The sequence below is a fragment of the Podarcis tiliguerta genome (assembly GCF_965153285.1).
Source record: "Podarcis tiliguerta genome assembly, chromosome: 18".
Lineage (NCBI taxonomy): Eukaryota > Metazoa > Chordata > Lepidosauria > Squamata > Lacertidae > Podarcis > Podarcis tiliguerta.
The window spans coordinates 977274-990147 of record NC_139551.1 but is presented as its reverse complement, the minus strand read 5'-3'; the positions used below and the strand labels follow the sequence as shown (position 1 = coordinate 990147).

Below are 12874 nucleotides of genomic sequence, written 5' to 3'. Positions count from 1 at the left end.
GGGAGGAAAGCAATGACAAACCTAGACAGCATCTTAAAAAGCAGAGACATCACCTTGCCAACAAAGGTCCGTATAGTTCAAGCTCTGGTTTTCCCAGTAGTGATGTATGGAAGTGAGAGCTGGACCGTAAAGAAGGCTGATCGCCGAAGAATGGATGCTTTTGAATTCTGGTGCTGGAGGAGACTCTGGAGATTCCCATGGACTGCAAGAAGATCAAACTTATCCATTCTGAAGGAAATCAGCCCTGAGTGCTCACTGGAAGGACAGATCCTGAAGCTGAGGCTCCAATACTTCGGCCACCTCATGAGAAGAGAAGACTCCCTGGAAAAGACCCTGATGCTGGGAAAGATGGAGGGCACAAGGAGAAGGGGACGACGGAGGACGAGATGGTGGCACAGTGTTCTTGAAGCTACCAACATGAGTTTGACCAAACTGTGGGAGGCAGTGGAAGACAGGAGGGCCTGGTGTGCTCTGGTCCAGGGGGTCACCAAGAGGCGGACACGACTGAACGACTAAACACACACAAACACATACTTTTCTTTCTTTTTTTCTTTCATCTATCTATCTATCTATCTATCTATCTATCTATCTATCTATGCCAGTGTTGGATTTACGTATAAGCTAAACAAGGGGGACGCGGGTGGCGCTGTGGGTTAAACCGCAGAGCCTAGGACTTGCCCATCAGAAGGTCGGAGTTCGAATCCCCACCACGGGGTGAGCTCCTGTTGCTCGGTCCCTGCTCCTGCCAACCTAGCAGTTCGAAAGCACGTCAAAGTGCAAGTAGATAAATAGGTACCGCTCTGGTGGGAAGGTAAATGGCATTTCCGTGCGCTGCTCTGGTTCACCAGAAGCGGCTTAGTCATGCTGGCCATATGACCCGGAAGCTGTACGCCGGCTCCCTTGGCTAATAAAGTGAGATGAGCACTGCAACCCCAGAGTCGTCTGTGACTGGACCTAATGGTCAGGGGTCCCTTTACCTTTTTAAACAAGCTATAGCTTAGGGCCCCACTATCTTGGGCCCCCCCAAATATTTTAAAGGGGGAAAAACCCCTGGATGTACATTCCCAAAATATAAAAAACGAATAAAATAAAACCTACATACAGCCAGAGTGTTTTGTGTTGTGTAATCTCCTATTTAGTTATGTGCAAATGGGTTTAGATACCTGTTAGGGCCATATATTACGATATAGCATATATTCAACACAAAAAAGAGCGACAATTTGTTGTTGACACAGGACAGCTGGACATAGAAAGGGCCCCATGACCTTCAGGAGCTGAGGGCCACATCAAACCTAAATCCGGCCCTGGTCTCCCATGCAGATGTTTGGACCATAGGCGTAGCCAAGAAGACTCCATACGGGAAAGTTTCGATTCTTGCAGAATTCGGGTTTATTTACATTTTTGATATTTTAAAAGCATAATTACAACACACCCTTTTTTCCATTTTAACTTTTTTTTTTTAAGTTTGCAAGCTTAAAAAAGAAAACCATTAACTTTTCTTTCTTTTCTTTTTTAAGTTTGCAGGGGCTTAAAAAAGAAAAAGACAAAGCACGGTTCCTGTACACCAGAAGAAACAAACTTGTAAGAAGTTCATCGTACTTAGAGCCAGGAGGGAACGCTGTTGCTAAAAACATGTACACCTGCACCTATCGATTAAGAAACTTCCCTCCGGAAATCGCCCGCATAATTTACAAATGATCGAGGCTCCGGTCCGGAGTTTCTCAAACTTGGGTCGGTCCCCGGCTGTGGTTGGACTACAACTCCCATCGTCCCTGACCACTGGTCCTGCTAGCTACGGATGATGGGAGTTGTAGTCAGTTTGGAAAACAGCTGCAAGGCACCAGGTTGCCTCTGGAGAGGCAGGAGACGGATTGGAGTATTCATTTTGCGGGCAGAGGCAACTAATAAACTGCTCTGCCAATTCCCTCCTGAAGATGCTGATTTTAGACAAGAGGGAATCCCGCCCGCCCCCCAGGCCAAGTCCTGGACCTGACAGCCTCCACACACCCCATTACACCTCGCCCATCGCTTTCTCCCAGGCCACCTGAGACCACTGGGGGGCTTTGGCCATGAAAGGACCACAGGCCACACCTCCAACTGGCCGCAAGGTAAGTGTTGCATTTCGCAGCCAGGTCGGCAGGGAATGGAAGTAAGAGAGGGGAATCAAACTTCGGTTAATTTTGCAAAAATAAAATAAAATACGACGCTCTGTCGACACGGAGATTTTGAAAAGCAGATTACTGACGATTCTTCTCTGAGCAAGGCCCTTCATCCCGGGCGGTGGTTTTGCTTCTTCGGAGAAGGGGCAGAGGTTTCACGCTCCAAACCAAATAAAACGGCAACATCCGGGCGGAATATATATATATACACACAAGGACTCAAGCGCTCCCGCCTTCCCTCCCCTTATAGATATAACACACTCAACACGCAAACACGCCGCTCCCTGGCAAACGGGCCAAGGGGCGGCAAAAGAACCGGAACTGCCGCAGGGCTGGGAAAACCCTGCCGTTCCGGACGGGGCAGTGGGCTTTGACAGCTGGGTCTGGGGCTAGGGGAGACTTGGGGGGGCAACTGGGGCGGGCAAGCCGTTCTTGAAGAGTTGCTCGCCTTGGGGAGAGGCGAGCTCTGAATGGGAAAAGCTCGGCACCGTTTCTGGTGTCCTGCTCTCCCAAGAAGGGATCTCGCCATCGCTGAGAGAGGGGAAGAAAGCCACCAGATGAGAGACTGTTATCTGTGGGGAAAGGCACAAAATTTGCCCATATCGGGACCCCCCGCTGCCTCGAAGAGCAGCTGCTCCCCACCTCTCCAAGCTGCTTTCATTGGGTGTGTACGTATCAGAAAGCAAAGCAGAGAGGGCAGGCGTGAAGCTGTTCCCCTGCTTGTATCCAAGGCCGAAGAAGAGGGCCGGTCTCTTGAGACCTCCTGTCCCGGGGTCTCCAAAGCTTCCCCCCTCCTCTTTTCCCTTTGGCCAAGGCAGAAACATGATTACAAAACTCAGACGAAGAGACCTACTCATTTCAGACAAAGCCCCGATGGGAGAAACAGCTCCAGGACGCAGGAGAAGGCAGAGGAGGGGTCTGTGTCGGACAGCGAAGGTGCGAATGGGAGAATTACGCACGGATTTATTTTAAAAGGGGTTTCCGGGTTGGAAGTCTTAACGGCCCCTTCCGCTTTGGACCGCCTTTGAAGGCCGGGGAGGAAGAAACAAACTGGCTGTGAATCTTCCCTGTTGCCCAGTGCTACTTCGCAGACAGAGTTAACAGGCCTGGCAAATCCATTCATTTTTAAGGGGTGAAATGTAGTTTTGCAACCCCAAAGAAGAGCCCTTTCGTAAATGAGCAGTTTTGCTGCAGGCAGGGGCGTCATGAAAGCGTTCCTAGACCTCATGATTTAAAAAACAGGATCGGGGCGTGAGCAAAGAGAGGGAATATTTAAGAAGCGCATCTCTAAATTTGTCACACGTCGCTTGACGGAACATGATTATTATTTTAAAACAGATGGCCGCTCTCTCTCCGTATCTCTTTGCGACGGTCCACAAGCCGGAGCAGAAGGCGGCTACAAACTCGACTGCACACACACACACACACACACACAAACAAAACCTCACAACGGCTGCGGGATACAAGAAGCAGCCTGCTCCTCCGCAGGGAGGAGAGAAAGACGCTTCTTGCAAATTGCACTTTGAAATGAGCAGCAGAGCTCGGCCTCAGCCGACCCGGAGCCTCGCAGGGGGCTTTGCGGGTGCTGACGGGTGTCCGGAGCGCCCCGAGGGCACCAGGTTGGCAAAGGCCGGCACGGCTGCAAGACAAAGCAACCGAAACAATAAAAAAGGTAGAGTGCAACCCAAATGAAAACAAAACAAAAATCCGTACGGGGGGAAAGGAAAAATAGAATACTGGCCACCTTTCTGCTGCCCCCAGTGGGTTCAGGGACAACCGCAGAGGCCCAGGCTGGGCTCGGGGGGGCTCAGCCGCAATCCGCACCCGTGTCCCTGGGCAGAAAGTTGATCAGCATGCAGCTGCCCTCCTCCTCCTCCTCCTCCGTTCCAAGTGCACACACGGTCCTCCTCTCCTCCTGCTCACGAGGAGTCCCGGCCCACAAACGTACACTCCCAAGTGCTTGAGGACCCTTCTCCGTCCTCAGAGAGTCCCGGGTTCTGCCGGCCGGGACCCAGCCTCTCGCTAGATGTCGTAGCGGCTGGAGCTGTACATCGCGGGGTAGTTCTGCCGGCTGTACTGGAAGTGGTCGGCCAAGGCGCCGCTGCCTCCCCCTCCCCGGTTGCCGTACTGGAAGTCCCCTCCGTGGTGGTGCAGGAAGGAGGAAAGTCCGTTCTGGCTCTTCTCCGGGGGGCTCCTGTGGCGCTCCAGGCCGCCGGGGAGGTCTCCCGTCGTGACGGGCAGCAGCTGCTTCTTCCTCTCCTGGTTGGCGTCGTATTTGGTCTGCGGGGAGAAAAGCGCTTCACGTCAGGCTCCCTTTCGGAGAACAGGGAGGTTTCCCCCACAGGTCATCCAGCCCAACCCTCTATATTAATATATATTCTATATACAGTGGTGCCCCGCAAGACGAATGCCTCGCAAGACGGAAAACCCGCTAGACGAAAGGGTTTTCCGTTTTTTATAGCACTTCACAGGACGAATTTCCCTATGGGCTTGCTTCGCAAGACGAAAATGTCTTGCAATTCTTGCGATTTTTTTTGCCTCAGTGCCTAGGGCTTGCCGATCGAAAGGTCGGCGGTTCAAATCCCCGCGGCGGGGTGTGCTCCCATCGTTCGGTCCCAGCGCCTGCCAACCTAGCAGTTCGAAAGCACTCCCGGGTGCAAGTAGATAAATAGGGACCGCTTACTAGCGGGAAGGTAAACGGCGTTTCCGTGTGCGGCTCTGGCTCACCAGAGCAGCGATGTCACGCTGGCCACGTGACCCGGAAGTGTCTTCGGACAGTGCTGGCCCTTGGCCTCTTTGAGTGAGATGGGCACACAACCCTAGAGTCTATCAAGACTGGCCCATACGGGCAGAGGTACCTTTACCTTTACCTTAAGCTGCTAATAGGCTTTTAGCAGCTAATCCGCTAATCCCTTAAACCTTTAATAGCCGCTAAACCGCTAATAGCGCTAATCTGCTAAACCGCTAATAGGGTTGCTTCGCAAGACGAAAAAACCGCTAGACGAAGAGACTGGCGGAACGGATTCTTTTCGTCTTGCGAGGCACCACTGTATTAACAAAGAGAACGGCGAACACAAAAATGTGACATACACAATCAAAATAAAAACAAGAATAAGGGGGATGAATGGACAGCGAAGGTCACAGACGGCAATGGGCTACGAAGGCAATGCTCTCCCTCCCTCCACTGTCGGAGACAGTATACTGGGGAATCGCGAGCAGGGAGTGCTGCCTTCCCCACCTGTTTGGCCCTCCGCCGAGGCCTACCTTGTTGTACAAGAAGACTCCCAGGATGGCGGTCATCATTCCCAGGACGTTGGTGGAGGTCACGGGGTTTCTGAGCATGAGCAGAGAGACGCTGATGACCGTGATCCTCTTGGTGGCGTTGGCGACCGAGTAGCTCAGGGGGCTGATGAGGTTGAGGATGCTGAAGGCGATGACGTTCTGGGCGAAGTTGCAGAAGCCGCTGATGGTGAGCAGGAGCAGGGTCCACGGCCAATGGGCCATCGAGCTCTGCAAGGGAGGCAGGGTTCAAGGGACAGCGGGGAGTTTCCCCGCCAGCCCCTCGGTCACTCCCGGGGGCTGTCGAGACTCCGGTAGAAATAATAAAAACAATAGTAATAATTTATTACAGTGGCACCTCCGCCCCGTCGAGCGCCCATTCCGTCGGACGTCCGTGGCAAACCGGAACGGGTTACTTCTGGGTTCGCCGCTCATGCATGCGCAATGCTTTGTCCAGTGTCCTGGGGTTTGCCAGCGACTGGGGCTCCGGAATGGATCCCAGTTGCAAAACGAGGTACTACTGTACTTATACCGTGCCTATCCGGCTGGGCTTCCCCAGCCACTCTGGGCGGCTTCCCACAGAATATTAAAAGCACAATAGAACATCAGGCATCAAAAACTTCCCTCAACAAGGCTGCCTTCAAATGTCACCAAAAAGTCAGATAGTTGTTTATTTCCTTGACATCTGATAGGCGGGAGCCACTACCAAGAAGGCCCTCTGCCTGGTTCCCTGCACCCTCACTTTTCGCAGGGAGAGAACCGCCAGAAGGCCCTCGGGAGATGGACCCCGGTGTCCGGGGTGGAGACGCTCCTTCGGGTCTACTGGGCCTTTGAGGCCATTTAGGGCTTTCAAGGTCAGCACCAACCCTTTGAATTGTGCTTGGAAACGTCCTGGGAGCCAATGTGGGTCTTTCAGGACGGGTGTTATACGGTCTCCACTCCCAGTCCCCAGTCTGGCTGCCGCATTCTGGATTGGTTGTGGTTTCCGGGTCACCTTCCAAGGGAGCCCCACGGAGAGGAAGGGAAGGGAGCTCCCCGCCCCAGGAACTCACCAAGTCATTCTCGACCAGGAAGGCGGAGAGGTCGACCAGGACCCAGGTGGGGATCATGAAGAAGACCGCGTGGCAGCCCAGAATGTTCAGCAAGCGCAGGTGGTGGATCCTGGAGTCTCTCAGCACCTGCAAGGACAGAGAAAGCGATCAGGGACAGGCGCTTTCGACTTGCTTCCCCCTCCTGCTCAGCATAGAATCATAGAATCATAGAGTTGGGAGAGACCACAAGGGCCATCGAGTCCAACCCCCTGCCAAGCAGGAAACGCCATCAGAGCACTCCTGACATATGGTTGTCAAGCCTCTGCTTGAAGACCTCCAAAGAAGGAGACTCCACCACACTCCTTGGCAGCAAATTCCACTCTCGAACAGCTCTTACTGTCAGGAAGTTCTTCCTAATGTTGAGGTGGAATCTTCTTTCTTGTAGTTTGGATCCATTGCTCCGTGTCCGCTTCTCTGGAGCAGCAGAAAACAACCTTTCTCCTTCCTCTATGTGACATCCTTTTATATATTTGAACATGGCTATCATATCACCCCTTAACCTCCTCTTCTCCAGGCTAAACATGCCCGGCTCCCTTAGCCGTTCCTCATAAGGCATCGTTTCCAGACCTTTGACCATTTTGGTTGCCCTCCTCTGGACACGTTCCAGTTTGTCAGTGTCCTTCTTGAACTGTGGTGCCCAGAACTGGACACAGTACTCCAGGTGAGGTCTGACCCACCTACAGGGAAAAAGAGGCCGGTCTCCACACAGAGCGCTGCCTCACTCGCTTTCACTGGGAAAAGGGAGATGGGGCAATTGTGGGAGATGGCTTGTAACGAACATGTTCTAACAGATCATTTCCCCCCAAAGGAGCAGGGGCATTTCTCCTAGGAATAACGGAGTCAGGCATCCAACGCAATCCGTTCCGGAAGACCGTTCGATTTCCAATAAACGTTCGACAACTAAGGCCCGCTGTATTAGGGGCATCTCGGATCTTACTGGCTCAAAAATGGAGGGGCGCAAGGATGGTAACGCTCTAGACTCTAGGTTACGGTGCCTATTATCTTCCACAAATCACCACCGCCACCAGGACACCACTGGTTCTTCTGCGCCCCAAGCACCAGTGCGATTTAGCCGGAATGGGCAGGGGCTGGTTTCGGGCTGGCAAAAGATTCCCAGGCCCAAGGCACCCATTCCAGATTCTGTCCCTGAAGCCGGTGGCGCAGCTGTCCCTGCCGAGCAGAACGCGAGAGGCAACGTGGACGGTACCTTTTTGGAGAAAATGTTCTGGAGGGAGAAACAGAGCGTGGCAGCCAGGGCACTGATGAGCCCCCATGTGTCGAAGGACAGCTCTGTGACCGTGGCCAGAAGGACGCCCCCGATGATGGGGATGAGGGATAAGTACACCTGGGGGGGGGGGGGGAAGGAGGGGAAAGAAGCACCTTAAAATCACCATCCCAAAGATAATAATAATAATAACTTGTTTGTTGTACCCTGCCCACCTGACTTGGTTTCCCCAGCCACTCTGGGCGGCTCCCAACAGAATATTAAAAAGACGATGAAACATCAAACATTTAAAACTTCCTGATACAGGGCTGCCTTCAGATGTCGTCTAAAAGTCAGGTAGTTCTTTCTCTCCTTGACATCCGATGGGAGGGATTTCCACAGGGCGGGCGCCACCACCGAGAAGGCCCTCCGCCTGGTTCCCTGCAACCTCACTTCTCGCAGGGAGGGAACCGCCAGAAGGCCCTCGGGAGGAGTACCCCGGTGTCCGGGGTGGAGACGCTCCTTCAGGGATACTGGGCCATTTAGGGCTTTAAAGGTCACCACCAACACTTTGAATTGTGCTCAGAAACGTACTGGGAGCCAATGTCAATTTTTCAGGACTGGAGTAATATGGTCCCAGCGGCTGCACCCAGTCACCAATCTGGGAGGTGCCTTCTAGATCACTTGGTAGTTTCTGAGTCACCTTCAAAGGGACCCCCCCCCCCCCCCCGGTAGAGCGCATTTGAGCAGTCCCAAGTGGGAGATAACCAGAATACGAACCACTCTGGCAAGTTAGACAACCGCCCTGGAGGCAGAACTGACCTGTGCCTCCATGGACAGCCGTGAGTCTGAAATGACCCCCAGGCTGCGCACCTGGTCCTTCAGGGGCACAGTGACCCCATTCAGGTCCAGGGAGTTTGTCCCCAGAAAGAAGGGCGGCGTCTCGCCCACCGTTCCTCCTCCCTCCTCCTCCCTCTTACCTTGGTTGTCTGCTTCTCCTTCATGATGATTCTCGACAGCAGCACCACCCAGATAGGCATGGTCGCTTTGACTGAAAGGAGAAGGAGGTTAGAGAGGCAGAAGAGAAGCTAGAAGAGGAACGCAGGGAGCTGTAGGCCCAACAAGCTCAGGACTGTCTACACCAACTAGCAGCCATGGCTGTGCAGGTTCTCAGGCAGGAATCTCTGCCAGCCCCAGCTGGAGATGGGGGCTAGGGTTGAACCCGGGACTTCTGCATGCAGAGGGGGACAGAAGCCTATGGGAAACACGAGGGAGAAGGACTACACAGCGTGAGTCCTCAGTCTCACAAGGGACCCCAAAACCAAAACAGGCAGGAAGCCCCCCAATATTCCAGCCCCTTACTTGGGTTGTATCCCACCCCAGAGCAAACACAGTGAGGTTAATGGGCATAATGTGGTCGTGTCCAACAGGTTTAATAAATAAAATACTCAAGAGCTTGACAAATGCTAGATGTGACCCACTATTTATTACTGTGGTTAACAGGAGAATGTTTTTTCTTTCCCCAGAAAAAGAAATTACAACACGAAACACCCTCAAAACCAATTATTTCAATGCGGCTGGCACCAAGAAGGCCCCGTCATGGGCTGGTGGCGTTGGAAGCCCCAGATCTGCCATTCCAGGGTCAACTTTTCTTTCTAGGAGAACTCTGCACATTCCCAGGAGCAGCAGGATGTGGAGGGCCTGCCCCCTTTGTAGGGCTGGACTAGATGATCGTGGGGGTGCCCTCCCATATCTGCCATTCTAGGACCAACTTCTTTCTTTCTTTCTTTCCAGGCACTCTGCACATTCCCAGGAGCAGAGGACCTGCCCCCTTTATAGAGCTGGACTAGATGATCATGGGGGTGCCCTCCCCAATCTGCCACTCTAGCTTATCAACTTCTTTATTTCCAGGCACTCTGCACATACCCAGGAACAATAGGACACGGAGGGCCTGCTCCCTTTATAGGGCTGGACTAGATGATCGTGTGGGTGCCCTCCCATATCTGCAATTCTAGCATCAACTTCTTTATTTCCAGGCACTCTGCACATACCCAGGAACAATAGGGCACGGAGGGCCTGCCCCCTTTATAGGGCTGGACTAGATGATCATGGGGGTGCCCTCCCAAATCTGCCATTCTACGACCAACGTCTTTCTTTCCAAGGCACTCTGTACATTCACAGGAGCAGAGGACCTACCCCCTTTATAGAGCTGGACTAGATGATCATGGGGGCGCTCTCCCCAATCTGCCACTCTAGCATCAACTTCTTTAGTTCCAGGCACTCTGCACATACCCAGGAACAATAGGACATGAGGGCATGCCCCCTTTGTAGGGCTGGACTAGATGATCGTGTGGGTGCCCTCCCACATCTGCCATTCTAGGACCAACTTCTTTCTTTCTTTCTTTCCAGGCACTCTGCACATTCCCAGGAGCAGAGGACCTGCCCCCTTTATAGAGCTGGACTAGATGATCATGGGGGTGCCCTCCCCAATCTGCCACTCTAGCTTATCAACTTCTTTAGTTCCAGGCACTCTGCCCATTCCCAGCAGCAGGGAAGAGACCCCCCCACCCTTCCTCCGCCCTCTGCTCATGCCCCGGAGCCCCGCCGCCGTACCGGTGTGGGCGTAGGAGACGGGCACCCTCCAGAGGGAGACGTGGGCGGAGACGGAGGCCAGGTACTTCCCGAAGGCGAGCGGGAGGATGAGTCTCGGGTACGCGCGCGGGGGCAGCTGGGCGGGGCTGGCGGCGGGCACGCGCCAGGCGCGCAGCAGCGGGGGCAGCAGCGCCACCAGGCCCAGCACGTGGCAGAGGGAGACGGTGACGGGCCGCGGGAAGGCGCCCAGCAGCACCTTGTTCACCACGTTGCCCCCCGCGCTCAGCGCGTACCAGGCCAGGCACAGCGCGGGCACGCGGAAGACCCCCGGCGGCGGGCCTGCTCCTCCTCCTCGGGGGCGGGGCGGCGGGGGCGCGCCCGGGGGCGGCGGGGACGCGCCGGGAGGGAGGGGCGGCGAGGAAGCCGGGAGCAGGGCCGGCGGAGGCAGCAGCGGCGACGAAGACGACGCCATCCTGAGCCGGATCCGGCCCCTTGCGGCCGCCGCTCGCTCCCCGGCGCGCTCCGCCGCGTCACTTCCGCCCGGCGGCGGAAGCGGACGTGGCGACGGGAGCCGAGCGGGGACAAGCGGCCGGAAGAGGCGGAGGGCCACGCCTACAAGGGGGCGGGGACAGAGGAGGGGCGTTGTTGCGTCAGAGGCCGCGCCCACAAAGGGGCGGAGCCAGGGAAAGAGAGGGCGGGGCCTGGGATTCCCTGAAAGCCATTATTTCCTCTTCCTGCTATTATTATTTTATGCATTTTCAATATTTTGAGATATATAACCTACATTTAATCTTTATTAGTCCTGTCTCCCTGGGCGAGGATTCTTAGCAGTATAATAGAAATAAATAATAAATTTATTTATTATTATTATCAGTATTATTTGTTTATGCATTTTCAACATTTTAATAATGATGATAATAATAATAATAATAATAATAATAATGATGATGATGATGAAGATTTTTATTTATACCCCGCCCTCCCCGGCAGGGCAGCTAACACCAGTAAAACTACAAGTAGAAACATAATAAGAAAAAAAGAAAAAAAGACCAATTTAAAATACAGATTAAAATGCAGCCTCATTTTACAAGTAGCCCATAGATCAAAACCGTAAGGGGAGGGAAACATAAGGGTCAGACTGAGTCCAAACCAAAGGCCAGGCGGAACAGCTCTGTCTTGCAGGCCCTGCAAAAAGATGTCAAGTCCTGCAGGGCCCTGGTCTCTTGCGACAGGGCGTTCCACCTGACTGGGGCCAAGGCAGAAAAGGCCCTGGCTCTGGTCGAGGCCAGTCTAACCTCCTCGAGGCCCATGACCTCCAAGATGTTTTCATTTGTGGACCTTAAGGTCCTCCACGGGGCATACCAGGAGAGGCGGGCCCGTAGGTACAAGGGTCCTATGTACCTATTATTTATACCCCGCCCATCTGGCTGGGTTTCCCCAGCCACTCTGGGCGGCTCCCAACAGAATATTCAAAACACGACAAAGCACCAAACATTAAAAATGTCCCTAAACAGGGCTGCCTTCAGATTCCTTCTAAAAGTCAGAGAGTTGTTTATTTCCTTGACATCTGATGGGAGAGGGTGCCACCACCGAGAAGGCCCTCTGCCTGGTTCCCTGTAAACTCGCTTCTCACAGGGAGGGAACCGCCAGAAGGCCCTCGGAGCTGGATCTCTGTATCTGGCATGGATGACGGGGGTGGAGACAATCTCCCTCAGCTACGAACGATCACCAAAGAAGATATACGACTTACATTTATCTGTATTAGTCCCATTTCCCTGGGAGAGTATTATTATTATTTCAGCATTTTCAATATTTTGATATATACAACTTACATTTATCTTTATTAGTCCCGTCTCCTTAGACAAGCATTATTCTTATTATATTATGTGAATACACTACTATATCCGCAGGCCTCAGTCTAGTTCACGACGTAAGCCCTGGGACTGTCCACTTTGTTTCTCCAGCTGTTTTTTGGACCATACACATTCTTCATTGCAGTGCAAAGACCCCCCCCCCCAAAATGGAATCAAACCATGCAGTGTTCAATTAAAATTAGCCAGAGACTACAAGGGGCAAAAATATACCAACTGGCACTTCTTGATTCTGCTACCTGAACTGGGTACCACCACAATGCAGGGTAAAGGCCCCCCCAGTGGTGAAAAAGAGGGGCGGGGGCTCTCCTCTCTTTTCTTTCCTTGCTCTGGGGTGCAGTGGTTTTAACAACTGAGAATATGCAGAAGTTTGACAGAGGAAAACTTAATCTGCTGGGGAGGTAAAAATGAGGGGGGGGGGGTGTGAAGCTTCAGTTGCTGGATATGTGCCCAAAAACTGGTCCCAAGCAAAGCATGTCCCCCCACCCCACCCCAAACAAAACTTGGAGGTGGTGAGGTGCACTTGCATTAAAAATAAATAAATCACTTACTTGGAAACCAGGTGCCGTGTTAATTGCAAACCCCTTTTGATTAAAAGAAAATTTTTAATAATAATAAAAAAAAATCGGTTCCTTTGGCACTGAAGTCCAAAAACAAATTTGCACACGTCCCGTATTC

At 52.9% G+C, this 12874-nt stretch overlaps 1 protein-coding gene across 1 annotated transcript; it reads right to left on the bottom strand.

Annotated features, from left to right (window-relative positions):
• Positions 1 to 1365: 1365 nt before the first annotated feature.
• On the bottom strand, positions 1366 to 10882 carry SLC35E1 (solute carrier family 35 member E1). The gene is made up of 6 exons (XM_083421746.1): positions 10347 to 10882; positions 8714 to 8784; positions 7737 to 7874; positions 6491 to 6616; positions 5424 to 5669; positions 1366 to 4439 (listed from the first exon to the last, which is right to left on the bottom strand). The coding sequence occupies exons 1-6, from the start codon at positions 10795 to 10797 to the stop codon at positions 4182 to 4184; spliced, it is 1290 nt and encodes a 429-aa protein (XP_083277872.1). The 5' UTR covers positions 10798 to 10882; the 3' UTR covers positions 1366 to 4181.
• Positions 10883 to 12874: the final 1992 nt, after the last annotated feature.